The sequence below is a fragment of the Nycticebus coucang genome, chromosome 14 (genome assembly GCF_027406575.1).
Source record: "Nycticebus coucang isolate mNycCou1 chromosome 14, mNycCou1.pri, whole genome shotgun sequence".
Classification (NCBI taxonomy): Eukaryota; Metazoa; Chordata; class Mammalia; order Primates; family Lorisidae; genus Nycticebus; species Nycticebus coucang.
This window is the reverse complement of record NC_069793.1, coordinates 94,068,026-94,085,901: the sequence shown is the minus strand read 5'-3', so window position 1 is coordinate 94,085,901 and position 17,876 is coordinate 94,068,026. Positions and strand designations below refer to the sequence as shown.

Genomic DNA, 17,876 nt, shown 5'->3' with positions numbered 1-17,876 from the left:
CCTGCAATTCCTCTACTAGGTATATATCCAAAAGACCAAAAATCACTTTATAACAAAGATATTTGCACCAGATTGTTCATTGCAGCTCAATTCATAATAGCCAAGTCATGGAAGAAGCCCAAGTGCCCATCGACCCATGAATGGATTAAAAAATTGTGGTATATTTATACCATGGAATATTATGCAGCCTTAAAAAGATGGAGACTTTACCTCTTTTACATTTACATGGATGGAGCTGGAACATATCCTACTTAGCAAAGTATCTCAAGAATGGAAGAAAAATATCCAATTGAGTCAATACTATTATGAAACCAATTTACAATCACTCACACTTTCATATGAAGAATAGATCACAACTATGGCCCAAGATGAAGGAGGGAGGAGTGGGGATGGGAAGGGAGGGGGGAGGTCAGGTCAAGAGAGGGTGAATGGTGGGATCACACCTTTGGTACACAATGCAAGGGTACATGTCAGATCTATTAGTATAGAGTATAAATGTCTTAACACAATAACTAAGCAAACGAGATGAAGTATATATTAACCAATGTGATGTAAGCATTCCTAATTCTATATGAAATCAGCACATTGTACCCCATAAATGCATTAATGTATACATGATCTATGTGATTATGATTTAATAAAAATAAAAAAATAAATAAAAAACAAAACAAAATACTGGTAGCAGTTAGGAACAGAAACTTATGGAATTAGACAAATCTACTATCCAATACTGGCTTAGTCATTCATTAGCTGCTCAACTTTAGGCAAATAAGCCTGTATAAATTTAAGCTTCCTAATCAGTTGAATAGAAGAATAATATTCACCTCTTATCATCCTCCTAAGGACTAAAGAAATAATATGCAAGTTCTAGTACAAAACCTGACACAGCAAGTGACTAATAAATAACCAAAGCATTGCTATAAGACATTAATTACTCAATAAACATTTGAGAATTAGCTGAAGATTGAAGTTCCAGTTATGAGCATATGACACTGAAAATAATACATTATATATATTTTTATACTTCTCTTATAATACCTGGCATAAAATGAGGTGATTTCTTTCTACGTTTCTAACCAAAAATTGTTAAGGAATACCAAAAACACTAGGCTTATAAGTTTGAGGTTTTTCCTTTTTTTCTCTCTCTCTATAAGTGAATATGAGAAAGAAAGAATTATTTCCTGGACATGGAGAAAAAAAATCACAGTTTCAATATTATAAATTTCTTTCTTGGTATAATAATTTGTTTTTCTTCCATTAAAAAAAAGAAGTATGACATATCACTTCAAAAAAAACATCTGTAGCAGGGCGGTGCCTGTGCCTCAAAGGAGCAGGGCCCCAGCCCCTTATGCCAGAGGTGGCAGGTTCAAGCCCAGCCCTGGCCAAAAACTGCAAAAACAAACAAACAAACAAACAAACAAAAAAAAAAATCTGTAGCTTATAGAAAAGTACACATTAGTCTCATAAAAGTAAAAGCAACTATAAAGGTGCTATACTTAATCACATCATTCTTCACCTTAACTTGCACAATTTTTAAATGAAAATGTTCTAAGACTTTTAATACTTCTCATACTGACATATTTCTGTCCTGTACTAAACAGCAATCACAGGGATCCAGGGTGAAAGGCCACAAGACTAATCATATGTGTAAATGCTCCTTAACTGCAAGACTAATCATATGTGTAAATGCTCCTTAACTTTAGTATAGTATTTGCAAAAGAATTTTTTTTAACACAAAGAAAAAAAAAGTTAAAAGGATAGAATCTTTAACATGACAATGAACCCTAAGCAAGATTATACTTCATAGAATAGGTTGGCTCACAGCGTCATCTGACATAAAGGAGTCTCAAATCTAAAAGTCAAAATAAGAAAGAACCAAATGTCAGTGCCCAGGATTAACTCATTACATTCAATTCCTCTTGCTCACTTTTCTCCTCAGTGCTTGGGAACATATGTAGCAATAGCTACACAAATGGAGACATAAAAGAATTTTACTCCTACCATAAATGTTCTGTATTATTCTACACCATTTCCAACATTAAGAGTTATTACAACTATTTTCAAAATTCAAAATATATTTTGAAACTTAACTTACTTCTCTTTGAGTTCTGATACCTTTTGACCAACAGAATTAAGAAGCTCCTCTAGTTTCCTTTTTCTGTCTTCAGTTTTCTTCAAATTCCTAAAATATAACTCAATATTATAAGTCATTCTATTACAGATAACAACAATAAAACAGCAGCAACACTTTAAGATGTAATCTTACAGTAAATACATGACAATACAAATTGTGAATACTTCAATATGATAACACTTCTGCTTAGAATTTAATTTGAAAAGCAATGCTGAAATTAAAATTTATCTTCTATCCTTCTAAAACCCTCCTAAAATGAAACCAAGAGAATAAAAAAGACAGAATTGAGCAATGATAAAGAAAATGAAAGAGAAAAGTCTGACAAATAAGAAACTTGAATCAAATTTTGAAAAGTAGATAACGGACACACCAGAATGCAAAAAGGCAATAACTCAATGCCTATAGGAAAAGGAGCTGAAAGAAGCAGAATTCCTAAATGGTAAGGAAATGTAGAAAACAGGCACTTCTGAAGGTAATAATAAAGCTAAATACAGAGGATCATTTAATAGTTGCCGTTGTAAAGAGTTTGACCTCAGATTCCCTCTTCCACTGAGAGCAGACTATGCTCTTAACACAACCCAGAATGCTAAGTCTAGCTTATACCCCACCCATCTCCATCCACCCCTGCTGCCTTCATCCTATATATAAGATTGAGGATTCCTAACTTGAAAGAAAAAAAAAAAGAAGAAAGAAAGAAATCCAGAAAGAATTATCAAGGCCAGGAGCAAAGCATAATTTTAAAAAAGAAAACTTTAATATTCTCAGGGCAATAGAGAACATTTTTCATGTATGCAACAAGGTGATAACTATTTTTTTTTAATGAAATTAAAAAAATAATGGAACTTTGGAAACTACGGGTGTAATAGCATAAAACGAAATAGTATAATGGTAGGACGATGCATCTGAGAAATTAAAACAAAGACAGAACTTATAGAAACCAGGTAGGGCTGTGAGGTACAGCTGAACATCTGTGCACAGCACAGACACTCGACTGAGGGTTTTTTCCCAGAAGGGGTGCCTTTTTCTGTTTTGTACAAAGATATTATATTTAGTAGCAGAATACTGAAATCATTAGAGAAGAAGAAAGAACATATTAGTTCAAGTAATCCAATAAGACTAACAAGGAGTTTCAGATAAAGAAAATGAAGATAACACTTTGCCCTGCCTATTCAGAACCGTTTTCTTTTTCTAGGATATTGATAAAGCCTTAAATTTTTTTCTGGCATGCACTCCTTTTTCACTTAGTTTGGGGGAAAACGACACCCTAAACGTTACAGTCAAGGAGAAAGCAAGGAAAAATCTGCTGGACATCTTGGGCCGATTTCCTTGTTCTTACAAAGAGCTACTCCTCTAGACACAGGTTTACAGGAAAAAACCAATCCCTTTCTGTCAACTACATGTTGTTTTGTCTGACAAGAACTTCAGCAGCCATCTTGCATCCTGCAGATAAATTGAGAATGTCAGAAAATGAGGAAGGAGCTTAGAATGACATCACGGAGGTACATAATTAACCACCCTGCAACCAACCTACTTTGGGATTTGCTGTTTATAACATATTACTTTATTTCTAAGGCCATTTTGAGAGGTGATGTTGAGATTCTATAACCAAAAGCATTTTAAATGATAGAGAGGTACAGAAAGGGATTATTAAAGAAACAATACAATAAGTTTGCACAATCCGTCATGCATGAATTTCTAGATTTAAAGTAAACAGTGAGCATTTACCATAAAGATTTGTTTAGTTTTACAAGGCCGGAAACATTAAAAACTTCTAAAGAAAAAAAATACAAGGTAACGTACAAAACACTGGGAATCAAAATTGCTTTCAAGAGCAACCCTGGATCCTAGAACAGAGCAAAGAGGGAGTTTTCAAACTTTAGTGTAGGCCAAAATCACCTGGAGAGTTTACCAAAGCACAGACTTCACACATCCCCACCCCTCACAGCCAGCATATCTGAATCCGAAGCAGTAAGTCCGGGCGGAATTAAAAAGTCTGCACTTCCAACAAGTTCCAAGGTGATGCTGATGCTGCCGATCCACGGGCTAAATTTTAAGGGTCATTACAATAGAAGAAGGCCTTCAAAATTGTGAGCTAAAACTATTTCTAGCCTCGTATTCTAAACACAGCCCAATTACTGATCATTATATAGTATAATATAGGTATTTTTTTTTAACTGGGAAATAATATTTATTAAAACACAATGTTACATAGCAAATACAAATAATAAAAAGCACAATGAGATATCATCCCACATCCACAAAAAATGGCTATAATTAAAAAGATAAACAGTAACAAGTGATTACAAGAATGTAGAGAAATTGGAAGCCTCACGTACTGCTAGTGAGAATATAAAATGAAGTTTGGTACTTCCTAAAAATACTAAACATGAAGTCGCTACATGATCCAACAACTCCACTCCTAGGTATACATGTAGGAGAACCAAAAATATCAATCTACTCAAAAACCTGTACATAAATGTTCATAGCAGCACTATTCACAATAGCCAAAAAGTAGAAAAACCCAACGTCCACCAAGTGACTGGATAAACAAAATGTGGTATATGTAAGTAACAGACTAGTCTTCAGCCATAAAAAAGGAAAAAAGTACTGACATATACTACAACACGGATATCCAACTAAAAACGTCACACCCAGGCTGACAGCAGTGGATCGTGGCTCGTGCCAGTACTCCTAAGCCCTCACTTGACTTCAGGAGTTCCAAACCAGTCTGAGCAAGAGCGAGACCACACCTCTACTAAAAAACAGCAAAACTTGGCCAAGCATTGTGGTGGGCGCCTATCATCCCAGCTATCTAGAGGCTAAGGCAGGAGGATTGCTTGAACCCAGGAATTTGTGGTTTCTGTAAGCTGGGCAGACACCACGGCACTTTAGCCTGGGGTAGTAGAGTGCGACTCTTAGGTTATCTGCCAATATCTTTCTTTCTAGGGTGGTGCCTGTGGCTCAAACGAGTAGGGCGCCGGCCCTATATACGGGAGGTGGCGGGTTCAAACCAGGCCCCGGTCAAAAACTGCAAAAACGAAAACAAACAAGAATATCATTCTTTCTAGACTCACAACAGGATTTTTGAATTTAATATCAGCAGGAAATATCACTTGAAGGGCAGAAATACCGAGTCACACAGTCCACCATTACTCTCCTAAATGAAATCACTGAGTAACTTTAAGACTGTCAGATTTCTGCCTTGGTCTGCTTCTTCTGTTTGTTATTATCATCTTCAGGCAGCTCAACTCAAGTTCAGACTGATAACCAAAACCTGAGGTACAAACCTTTCTCTTGTAGAAAAAGTCGGCCACTTTCTTAGTGGCCTGGGGATTATGCATGATATTCAAAGGGCATGCTGCTAACACTGAGGCACCTGTTGAAATGGCTGTGGGCTGGGTTTCGCTCATACAGCATCTCAAAAGGGGATTATCTGGGTCTGCAGCTCGATGATGGTCACTTCTGTCTGCAGACATGACTGAAAGGCTAAAAGATTGTGAGACTGTCAACTTTTTGTGGATTAGGAAAGACTAGACGAGGAAACATAGTTCCTTCTGTAGCCAGGTCTCGAAGAAACAGTCTGTCCAACCAGACTACAAGCAAGGAGAAATTTCTTCAAGGAAGAGATTCTGCTAGAAGTTTTGTATCTTAGAACTCGAGCTGCATGAACGCACTTCCATTCATGCAAGGAGTTCTTTGCCCCTGTGTAACAGTCACTGCACCTCACTGCAGGTGCAAATTCAGCCTGGCAAAAGCATATCTCCATTTGCACACATGTTCACACGTGAGGCACGTATGTGCCTAGGGCCAAAAAGCTCCACGATGCCTCAGATCTCTTCAGGATCCAGGGCTTGTGCTGCTCTGCTGACAGCCCGGCCACTTCCCCCAGGGGTTTGCTGCCTGTACGACCCCCCCACCTCCCCACAGCCAGAAAACCAGGACTGCAGCATCGCACCGCCTCCACCACCAGTTTCTGGGTCTCCAGGAGGAACTGATAGTTCTCCCTGTGGAACTGGTCACGAACCAGTTCACACAAAATCTTCAACTGCTCCAAGCTCTGTTCCTCTTCCATCTGATGCATTTTCTCCTTGCCCTCTACCGACAGCAAGCCTCCTTTTAACTGAAATACTTGTCAGTGTTCAGAGACAAGATGGCAGGCAAAACACAACAAAAAGCCCCAGACGCAACATTTCTTCTGTCCTCATTAACTCTGACCTCATGTAAGTTAGATTCGGAGCAAAACACCAGTACCCTTGGCAGTTCTTGGATACCACCACTTAGGGTTTCCACTTTCAGAACTTCACCTGCTCCCCTTTCCTTCTAGCTCTTTGAGAAGTTCCATAATTTGTTGGCATCGCAGCTCACAGTTTCAAGGGAATGGTTTCCAGCTGAACATCACAGTGAATATGAGGAATGTGCCAAGACTGCAGAGGTTCCTTGAAGCAGGTTCTGTTCAAAAGAGTGGACGCACACACAGGCTGCTGAAGGTAGGAACACAACTCTCCACACTCCTGGACGTGGCCTCCTGCAACTCCACCTGGGGCGAACCTCCCAATGAAGGCCGATCAACATCCCAACAGATGCTAAATTTGACGTATCTTGATTGTTTTTTCCACATTAGTTTCTCCACAGGCTCATTTCCAGCATTTTGTATGAACACATTAATACAGATGCCAAATACAAAAGGATGAGAAGGATTGGTGATACCATCTGCAAAGTATAAATGGACATCTTGAATTTTTAATTCAATATTCTCCACAACTCTCAATTCTCATAACTACCAAGGCGGTAACGACACACCAGTAGGATTCCCCTTTCCATCAGCGTCCCCGTTGGTGTTCATTCTTGTGTTTCTCCTCCAGGGCTGCTAGTGGTGCTTTCTTCTGCTCCCTCTCCAACAGCTTCTCCTTTCCATTACTGAGCACCTTTTCTGGGGCTCCAGTTAAGTGAAAGTTGGATACGGAGATCACCCAAGGGTCCCCCATGGGGGTGATAAAAGCAAATCTGAAGGGTTACTTTCCCACTGAAGCCAGCTTTGACTTCAAATGGTAATCTGAGTTCTCTCAAGGCATCTTCCTTTAATGGTAAGTTTTCTAATTCAACAGCATCCTTGAGGCCACTGAGAGTTGCTCTGTGTTCAGCTTATTGACATATTTCCCCAGATAGATATTGAGAACCCAGGGGACAAGACCTTCCAACATGACTACATATATCCTCAGGAAAATGTGTTTAAAAATCATAGATCACTTTTCCTTCTCATGGGTGCAGAAGAATCTGTGGGTGCCCTAGGACACCCCTCAGCCTGGCACTGTGCAGTGCTTCGTCTCCACCCCTCTCAGTGATGGAAAACAGAGGTGCTCAGGCCCATCCTGACACGGCCAAGCCAGCTCGAGCAGACAATGGCCAGCACCTGCTCAGGTGAGCACTGAGTTAGAGAGGAGGTGCCCTGGAGCCCACGGCCACAGCTGCAGGGCTGTGGGCTCCTCCCATACAGGTATTTTTAAACAAGTAAGATCTCTAAATATTTCTATCCCATAATATATTTTGCTCTGTATAATGTGCTCTTATATATAATATGCACTCATGTTTTTAATCCAAACTTTCAGGATAAAAAAACTTTCATTTAATTTTTAATTCAAATATGTATTTATTTATATTTAGGTTTTTGTTTTGTATATTATGAAGGATTTTTGCATTTATTTTTAATGTATTATGGTACAAGAAAGAGTTACACTTTTAACACATAGGCATAAATAAAAGAACTTCAAACATTCATAGATATATATACAGAATCAGTACTATCCATCTATAATGCACAGCCTTATTTTCCCTCAAAAATTTGGGCAAAAACCAACATATTACAGATGACAAAATATGGACCTCTTTCTTAGGAAGCAGAGGATGTGTTCTAGAACACTGAAGAACTAAGAAAGAGAAAGAGGAATTCAAGTTGTATAAAAGGATAAAATAAAGAAAAGAGACAAAGGTAATCCCAGAGCAGTGGCAAAGAGAAGTCTCACAGTAACAGCTGTGAGCAGCAGGCCGGGGAGAGAGCTGACCAGGCTGGGAAACAGCACAGAAAGCTGTCAGAGGGGTGATTCTAAGAAGAAACAAATACCACACAAAGACTGCCAAATATGTTTTAGAGTTCCAACAGATGTGGGTAAATATGTAATATGTAAGCAATAATATTGACAATAACACAAAGATGTACAAGAAAAAAGTACATGTTTGTGAAAGTAGAAAATTAATAGGTAATGTCAAATAATGAATAATCAAGGTCATAACCAACCTTTTGGTCTGCAGACAAAAAGAGATAAAATATAACGCTGACTCAGTAACAGCAGCAGATTGGAACTTGAAGCTCCATCGGTAAATACTTCTATCTTCTCCTACTTGCCCGGACCCTGTTTGGAAAATATACCCTAAATATGTTCTAGAACTTAGAAGGTAAAAGACAGATGAAGGCCATAAATGTCCAAATCCTTTTTGTACTTGAGTATTATCCCTATATCACTTTGGCTCTTCTAAAGGAACTTATCCTTCCAACAATATAATAATGGTAGAGAAAAAGTGAGCTGGTTCTGCTATCCATCTCCTTCTAATTGCTTTCTTTTTATGATCTATTTAATTTTTAATTTGTGTTCAATTGAATCACTTTGTATGTTTTAATATTGTCAGCTGCCTCACAGAAATAGAGAAAAATAAATACTAATAATAAAGTCATCATGTTAATGAAAATAAAGGTTACAAGTTTTTATATTTACATGTATTTTACTTACGATTCCAATCCTGCCTGTTCAGTTTCCAAAGGCTGAATTCGTTCCAACACATGAGAATACTGGACATTGGCTTTAACCCAGGCAGCCAAAGGTGCGGCTGCAGTACTGGCACGCTTAGCGTTCTGAAAAATCCATCGAAAGTTATCCAACATCCTGACTTAATTTCAAAAAAAGCAAAGTTAATTATAACACATTTTATTTGGGCTTTTTGCTGTTGTTGTTGAGACAGAGTCTCACTAAGTCACCCTAGGTAGAGTGTTGTGGGGTCACAGCTCACAGCAACCTCAAACTCTTGGGCTTAAGCGATTCTCTTGCCTCAGCTTTCCAAGTAGCTGGGACTACAGGTGCCCGCCACAATGCCCGGCTATTTTTTATTGCAGTTGTCATTGTTGTTTAGCTAGCCCGGGCCGGGTTTGAAACCGCCACCCTCTGTGTATGTGGCTGGCATCATAACCTCTGTGCCATGGGCACCGAGCCAGGGCATTTTTTAAAATAACCTAATCCAAATAAAGAAGTTTTTGGTTTACAAATAAATTAAAAACACAAAGTGACCGCTATTTTGATTAAAAGAAATATCCATGAATTTTAATTTTTGCTTTGAAATAAATCTCTTTGAACCACAAAGAATCTTTAAAATAAAGATGTTTTATCAACATAATTACTCTATTAGTCACATTTATAATACATGTGCCCTCCATAACAATGTTCAACCATCAATTCTTTTTCTTCCCTATGGGTGCTACATCTTTATTAGATAAGAGCAATTTTGAAGCCGCTGTATGTAACTGGACTCAAAGAAGATGTACATAACATCTTCAATAAAAAATACTAAAAATACAACAATCATGAAATTTAAAATGCTCACTGAAAATAAATAAAATTATAGATACAATTATCCTAACATACATATCTTATTGTATGACAACTACACAAGACAAATGAACAGCATAATAGAAAGGTTGGAAGTAAAAAAATGACAAGGTGGGAACTTAACATTGACAGCAGATACCACGATTAGAAACCACTTAATAATCTGCCCCTGTTACTGGGATTCTGATTTCCCTAATTCTGATGGCAGATTCTTCCTAACTATAATACCTATAGCTCATTTTTTTTTAATTTTAGTTTTTAGGCAGTCAAAACACTTGATAATGATAAGGCATTACATTTTGATAAGGCATTACATTTTGGCATAAATGTCAAAAATTACCTTTGGATCAAAAGATCCTTTATTTTTAAAAAGAAGTTCTTCCACACTCTCTCTTATTTCCTTTGGAATATTTCGTGCATCAAAGGTTGCTATGTCTTCTCTCACACCTCGTTTTGCAAGGAAACTAAAATTAAAGCATATTACTTCAAATAAAGCTAAAAGAAAATTTGCTATTTCTGAAAAAATATCAATCTAACAAAATGTTGTATACTTTTAATCCTTTATGCTTTTTGTTGCATACTTTTAATCCATTAGTTGACCAAAAATAAGAGTACTAAAATATTTAAGCTTCTATTGTTCATCATTTTTTACAAACAATGAACTCTAGAAAGATGCACAGCAGTCTTTCTAATGTTCTGTGTATGAACAAGAGCAAGAAGTGAATTGTAAGAATTATAATCTTATTTTACTCCAACGGATGTATACTCATATGCAAGTAAATGTTCTAACTCCTTTTATGGTACTTTAAAGTACTTCCCCAAACTAAATCTCCTCTCCTGTTTCCAAAAATAAAAGGGACTGATACGCTCAACCTAAAACTAATGAGGAACTTAAAGTCAGCACAAACGATAATGCCACTATCATAAGGCACAGCCTGCAGCTGCGTGGTTCTGCTCAGTTAACACCCTTCCTCCCCAGCTGACACCTCTCTCGTGTTCTTTATGGGTTTCCCTTTCTCCATCTCTGTCTCTGTCTGTATCTCTCACCAACCTTCAAGAATACAAGACTTTTACAGAACACTGATTGTATTTTCTTCATCAGTAAATCACAGTTAAATTCAAGTGCTCACCAACCTTCAAGAATACAAGACTTTTACAGAACACTGATTGTATTTTCTTCATCAGTAAATCACAGTTAAATTCAAGTGCTCTCTGCTATGTAAGGACCAAATAAATTATGAAATTTACTGAGACATTCTTAAAGAGCCCAAGGCATTCCTTTACTCTTCTTTTGACATTTTTAACAATCACTTGTGGAGTAAGGAATATGTAGATATTTATATATAATTACATAGAATATCTTGAGATTTCAGGCAAAGTATGTAACCATGTACTCAGATAAAAACAGGTATTAAACACTATGAAAGAATGTGTCATTCACTGCTAAAATCATATCATTTCTCACAAATTCAAAAACTTACCTTTTCATGCTCACCCAAGATGTATCAAAGATACCCATTAACCTTAAAACCCCTTCAAGAATGTCTCTGATTACATCAGGTGGCATGCGCAGTGAGCGAATTTCTGAAAGAGATTCTGGCTTAATGTTTCCAACTGCTAATTTAGCTTCATTGACTAGAGGCTAAAAGAGAAAAAGTCATTTTTTACTTTCAAACATAAACAGTTTTAAAAATCATTAACCCTTTATAAATAACCTAATATTTATTGTTGTTTTATTCAAAATGACTATAGTTGTAATGGCCTTTCTCTTCTAATATCCAAAAGCTTTAAAACACCTAGGTAAAAATTGCTCAAGTTGAGTAAACAAGAGTTCTTGCCACCACAACTACAACAATCTAATTTGGAAATCTAATTTGCTTTGAAACAATTTGGCATTTTTAAGACACTCTTTATATTTTAGAACTAGCTGGCTAAACGAGTTCACTCTGGATAAAAAGAACTTAACAGTTTGTCTTAATTTATCTACAACACATTTTTCCCCTCTATAATCAAAACAACATAGTTCATGGTAAATTAAGATTATTTTTAATGACCATCACTAATTTACTTACTTTCCCTGGCAGGCTTTCCTTCTTGCTTTTCTTTTGTAAGTAATAGTCTGGCAGAAAGCCACATTTTATACTATTAGAAATAATTTCAGGGGGTTTGGAGTTCAACACAATTTTTAATTAAAAAAAGAAAATGAATTATAAATAATGTTAAACTCCTACTGGTAAGCAAAAATGTAAATGGATCTTAGAAATTTTTTTTACCTTACCTGCACTTCTTTTAATTCATCATCAATTTTATTTTTTCTTTCTTCAATTTTAACAACTTCTTCTGCTATCTTGTGCTTTAGTCTTTCAAGTTCTGTTTTTTGCTCACTAGCATCCTATGGAAATATTTATATGGCACTCCAGTCAGTTTTACTGTGCTCAATATTTAAAAGAAAATTCCTAATTTACTATAACTTTACCAAAAATATAGTTTATTAAACATTTTTTTCTACCAAATGTTTTTGTAATAATAATGTTGAATCTAAAATGAGAGTTTCCAAAATGCCTGGGAAACATTTTACTCTAGGTTTATTATCAGAAAGATTTCTATGCTCTGCTTTTTTCTACTTAGCAAAGCAATAAATGCTTGGTATGTACAATTTAAACAAGTTAATAATACATAATTTTTTAAATGATCATAATGCATAGGGAACAATTGAAACAACACAGATACAGTTCATATGCTCCTTCTTCTATTAACCTCTTAATTCATGGACAATATCTCTGAGTTTTTATAGCATTTAATATTTACTTTGCTTATGCTGCTAACCGGGAATTGCAAGCCTTTGAAGTTACACAGCTTGGTATTTAAATTCTCTCTACATATAACTTCTTGCAGAAATATCTGCTATTTACATGATATAAAATGAGATGCACAGTTACTCTCCTCCTGCGTCACTTCAAGATAAAACAATTAGCTACAGTCTTAGATCCACCCTTTCTCAAGAACAACTCCCAAAAAGAGTAGCAAAGAGCTCAGTGGGTACAAGTATTACTAACGTGTACTAGCCTGGAACTATATAAGAACTACACAAGGCACACGTAAGTGCTGAATATTTTTCTTTTATGAATACACGATTATCGACAGTGTTATCTTTTATCAGGTTTTTACTATTTTCATGTTTCAAATTACTCTTAATTTCTTAAAGTAATTTAATTTCTTAAAGTAAGAAGTAATTGACAGATTTTTTTAACAATAAAAATGGCTGGCTTCTTTAAATAAATATTTATATTAATTTAGTTCCAAAATGCCTTGAGAAAAAAATATGCTAAAGTTTACAGTATAAAAATTACATTTTCCTATCTAATGAACTAGTAACTAGATCAGGTAAACACTAATCTGATTTCTGCCACTGTAGTTTTGTGTTTCTATAATTTCATAGAACTGAAATCACACAGGATGGAGTCTTCTGTGCCTGGCATTTTTCACTTAGTATAATGCTTCTGTGATTTATCACACGTTGTTTTCATTTCTCTTAGCTAAAAACCTGAAGTGGGATTGCTAGGTCACATGGTAAGAAACGTTTAACTTCATAAAAAACTGCTAAACTTTTGAAAATTGGCTATAGCATTTTGCATTTCCCCAGAAATCATGAGAAGTCTAGATATCACTTCATCTCATCAGTCTTTCCCTTTCAACCATTCTCGTGGCTGTGTGGCGGCACCTCGCGGGGTTCTCACTGCACATTTCCTTGATGATTAGGAACACTGAGCATCTTTGTGCTTACTGGCCCTTCACGTCTTCTTTCATTTCAATCCTATTCTCCCATTAGAATACTCTGCCCACTGTTAAACTGAACTTTTTGCTTTATTTGATGAATTAATATACTTTTGATATATTCTGGATACAAGTCCTTTATCAAATATGTTTTATAAATAATTTTCTCCCAGTCTATGATTTGCCTTTTCATTTCAGAATTTATTTCAAAGAGTACAAGTTTTAATTTTGATAAAATCCAATTTGTCACGTTTCTATTTTGGTATCACATCTAAGAAGTCTCTGCCTTACCAGGTCATAAAGATGATCTCATATGTTTTCTTCTAAAGTTTTATAAGTTACTGCTCTACCCTTAGATCAATGCTCCACACTGAATATATCTTTGTACAAGTTATAAGGTAAAGGACCATTCTCTCTCTATGTGGATATCCAAATATCCAGTACCATTTTTGAAAAGACCACCCGTTCTCCATTATTTTTGTATAAAATCAATTTGCCATGTATATATAGGTCTCTATCTGTACTTCACAGCATTCTTTTCTTTTTTTTAAAAGACAGTGTCTCACTCTATAACCCAGTTTAGAGGGCAGTGGTATCATAGCTCACTGCAACTTCTAACTCCTGGTTTCAAGAGATCCTCCTGCCTCAGCCTCCCAAGTAGCTGGGACTCCAGGCATGTGCTGCCATACCCAGCTAATTTTCCTATTTTTTGTAAATACAGGGTGGCGCTCTTGCTGTCTTCCATAACATTCTAATGATTTCTATGCTTAACATTAAACCAGTATCAAAGCAAGAATCCAATGTACTCAATACTAACATGAAGCCAGTAAATGATCTAATACGCGCCCACACAAGAGAAAAACTCAAATCAATTCAAGGCGAGGGAAGAGGGAATGAGGGAGCGGGGAAAGGGGATGAGTGAGCGAAATGGGGGTGCTCCCACTTAATGGGCACAATGATAGGGTGTATGACACACCTCTTGGGGGAAGGACACAATTATAAGAGGGACGCTACCTAACAAACAAATGTAATACAAACAGTACAATACAAACACTGTAATCTAATTCTTGGTGCCCTCAAATTAACATGAAACAATAATAAAAAACAATAACAAAAAAACCCAGTATCAATCTGCCTTGATTAGTGTAGCTTTATAGTGAGTCTTGAAATCCTAAGTCCTCCAACTTTGTTATTTTTAAGACTTTTTAAGCCACTTACTTTGTAATTGAGATATATACATTTGTCTGATAAATATTAAAGTTATTTTTATTAAATGAATCATCAGACTAGTGACTGAGTTAATAGTCACCAAAAGGAGATTGGGGAGATATGTTTGAGTCAAGGAGGTAGGACCAACAGAATTTAATGATTCATTACATGTAACAGATGAGGGGAAAAAAAGTCTAACATGATTCATAAGTTCTGTCTTGAATACTTAGCTATCTTGCAGTGCCACAACCTAAGAGACAAAATGCAGGAGAGGAAAATCATCAGTTCAGTTCTGAACCTGTTTCAAGTTGCGATACCCATGGCACTTCCAAATATTTCACAGATAATTGGATGTTTGAATCTGAAGTTTAAAGCAGGAGTTAGGGCTAAAGAAAAAAAAAGGTGTCCCTGGAAATGGCCGTATGTGGTTGCCAGGACAAAGCACTGTAATGAACAAGAGCATCCTGAGAAAGCGTGCTGCCATGAAAGACACCTGGGCAAAGAAGGAACTCAGATACATCTCCTTTGAAAGAGATCAACAAAAGAAAGGCAATGCTAAAAAAAAATATAATCAAAATATAACGCTTAATAAAATAAAGACCTATTAGATAAATCTTAAGAATATTAAAGGCAGGGAAAACTCAAAGCCTGAGGAGAGAAGAAAACAACTGAACTGGCAGAGCATGAACAAAATCCATTATGGGCAGTTTCCTATCACTGTAAAATACAACAAGGATCTAGAGAAATTAGTACATGGTCAACTGACTGGACTGTGTTATGATTCTAAACAATGTGGGAAAAATACTACTTTTTTCCACAAAAGCACAAAGATATAATACTATCAGTCTGACTCAGCGGGGACTAGCAGGATTTTCAGAAATCCAGAGGTGAAACTTGACAGCCAGGCACGAGTGCACCCTCCTGTGGTACCTGCATTGACACAGTGATCTCCTGCAGAGCAGCGTCGGCTTCATCCTGCTTAGTCTTCAGCAATATACTTTGTTCTCCAGCTTTTCTGTTCAGTTCATCCACAAGAGCTTTAGCTTCATTCAGTTTGGATACACCAGCCTACATCAATAAAATATTGATTGGCAACATGAAAAGAAGGAATTTTACACAGAGAGTAAATAAATCCCTATAAGAAAGATTGGGCAAACAAGTAAGTGTACACATGACAAAAAGAATAGCAAGTACACTTATGGTTCTTTCTTAAGCTAATTATAAGATTTATTTAACACTATACCCATTAAGGTAAAGTATAAAATTCTACAGAAGGCATACTGAAAACAGACATTAAAGCATCACGGAGGATGCTTGTCTTATATGACAAACCCACAGCTGACATTGCACTAAATGGAAAAAACAGAAAGCTTTTCCTCTAAGACCTGAATAAGACAAGGATATCCACCCTCATTACGCCTCTCCAACAGAGTCCTGACAGCCCCAGCCATGTCCACTGTCAGTACCTCTCTCCAACAGAGTCCTGACAGCCCCAGCCATGCCCACTGTCACTGCCCCTCTCCAACAGAGTTCTGATAGCCCCGGCCATGTCCACTGTCACTGCCCCTCTCCAACAGAGTACCGACAGCCCCAGCCATGTCCACTGTCAGTACCTCTCTCCAACAGAGTACTGACAGCCCTGGCCATGTCCACTGTCACTGCCCCTCTCCAAAAGAGTTCTGATAGCCCCAGCCATGTCCACTGTCACTGCCCCTCTCCAACAGAGTACCAACAGCCCCAGCCATGCCCACTGTCACTGCCCCTCTCCAACAGAGTACTGACAGCCCCGGCCATGCCCACTGTCACTGCCCCTCTCCAACAGAGTCCTGACAGCCCCAGCCATGCCCACTGTCACTGCCCCTCTCCAACAGAGTTCTGATAGCCCCGGCCATGTCCACTGTCACTGCCCCTCTCCAACAGAGTACCGACAGTCCCGGCCATGCCCACTGTCACTGCCCCTCTCCAACAGAGTACTGACAGCCCCGGCCATGCCCACTGTCACTGCCCCTCTCCAAAAGAGTTCTGATAGCCCCAGCCATGTCCACTGTCACTGCCCCTCTCCAACAGAGTACCGACAGCCCCGGCCATGCCCACTGTCACTGCCCCTCTCCAACAGAGTACTGACAGCCCCAGCCATGCCCACTGTCACTGCCCCTCTCCAACAGAGTTCTGATAGCCCCAGCCATGTCCACTGTCACTGCCCCTCTCCAACAGAGTACTGACAGCCCGGCCATGCCCACTGTCACTGCCCCTCTCCACAGAGTACTGACAGCCCCGGCCATGTCCACTGTCACTGTCCCTCTCCAACAGAGTAATGACAGCCCCGGCCATGTCCACTGTCTTTACCCCTCTCTAACAGAGTACTGACAGCGCTAGCCATGTCCACTGTCACTGTCCCTCTCCAACAGAGTACTGACAGCCCCGGCCATGTCCACTGTCTTTACCCCTCTCCAACAGAGTACTGACAGCGCTAGCCATGTCCACTGTCACTGCCCCTCTCCAACAGAGTACCGACAGCCCGGCCATGTCCACTGTCACTGCCCCTCTCCAACAGAGTTCTGATAGCCCCAGCCATGTCCACTGTCACTGCCCCTCTCCAACAGAGTACTGACAGCCCCGGCCATGTCCACTGTCACTGTCCCTCTCCAACAGAGTACTGACAGCCCCGGCCATGTCCACTGTCTTTACCCCTCTCCAACAGAGTACTGACAGCGCTAGCCATGTCCACTGTCACTGTCCCTCTCCAACAGAGTACTGACAGCCCCGGCCATGTCCACTGTCTTTACCCCTCTCCAACAGAGTACTGACAGCGCTAGCCATGTCCACTGTCACTGTCCCTCTCCAACAGAGTACTGACAGCCCCGGCCATGTCCACTGTCTTTACCCCTCTCCAACAGAGTACTGACAGCGCTAGCCATGTCCACTGTCACTGCCCCTCTCCAACAGAGTACTGAAAGCCTGGCCATGTCCACTGTCACTGTCCCTCTCCAACAGAGTACTGACAGCCCAGGCCATGCCCACTGTCACTGCCCCTCTCCAACAGAGTTCTGATAGCTCCAGCCATGTCCACTGTCACTGCCCCTCTCCAACAGAGTACTGACAGCCCC

The 17,876-nt window shown here is 38.4% G+C and overlaps 1 protein-coding gene across 2 annotated transcripts in view; it reads right to left on the bottom strand.

Moving 5' to 3' along the window:
- Positions 1-17,876, bottom strand: part of DYNC2H1 (dynein cytoplasmic 2 heavy chain 1) — a 306,843-nt gene that overhangs the window by 174,298 nt on the left and 114,669 nt on the right. For both annotated transcript variants that reach the window (XM_053562839.1, XM_053562840.1), the window contains exons 55-60: positions 15,700-15,837; positions 12,065-12,178; positions 11,268-11,428; positions 10,127-10,250; positions 8,917-9,038; positions 2,096-2,182 (exon numbers count right to left, since the gene is read on the bottom strand). In XM_053562839.1, the coding sequence (XP_053418814.1) occupies positions 2,096-2,182; positions 8,917-9,038; positions 10,127-10,250; positions 11,268-11,428; positions 12,065-12,178; positions 15,700-15,837 (746 nt within the window). The remainder of the gene's footprint in view (positions 1-2,095; positions 2,183-8,916; positions 9,039-10,126; positions 10,251-11,267; positions 11,429-12,064; positions 12,179-15,699; positions 15,838-17,876) is intronic.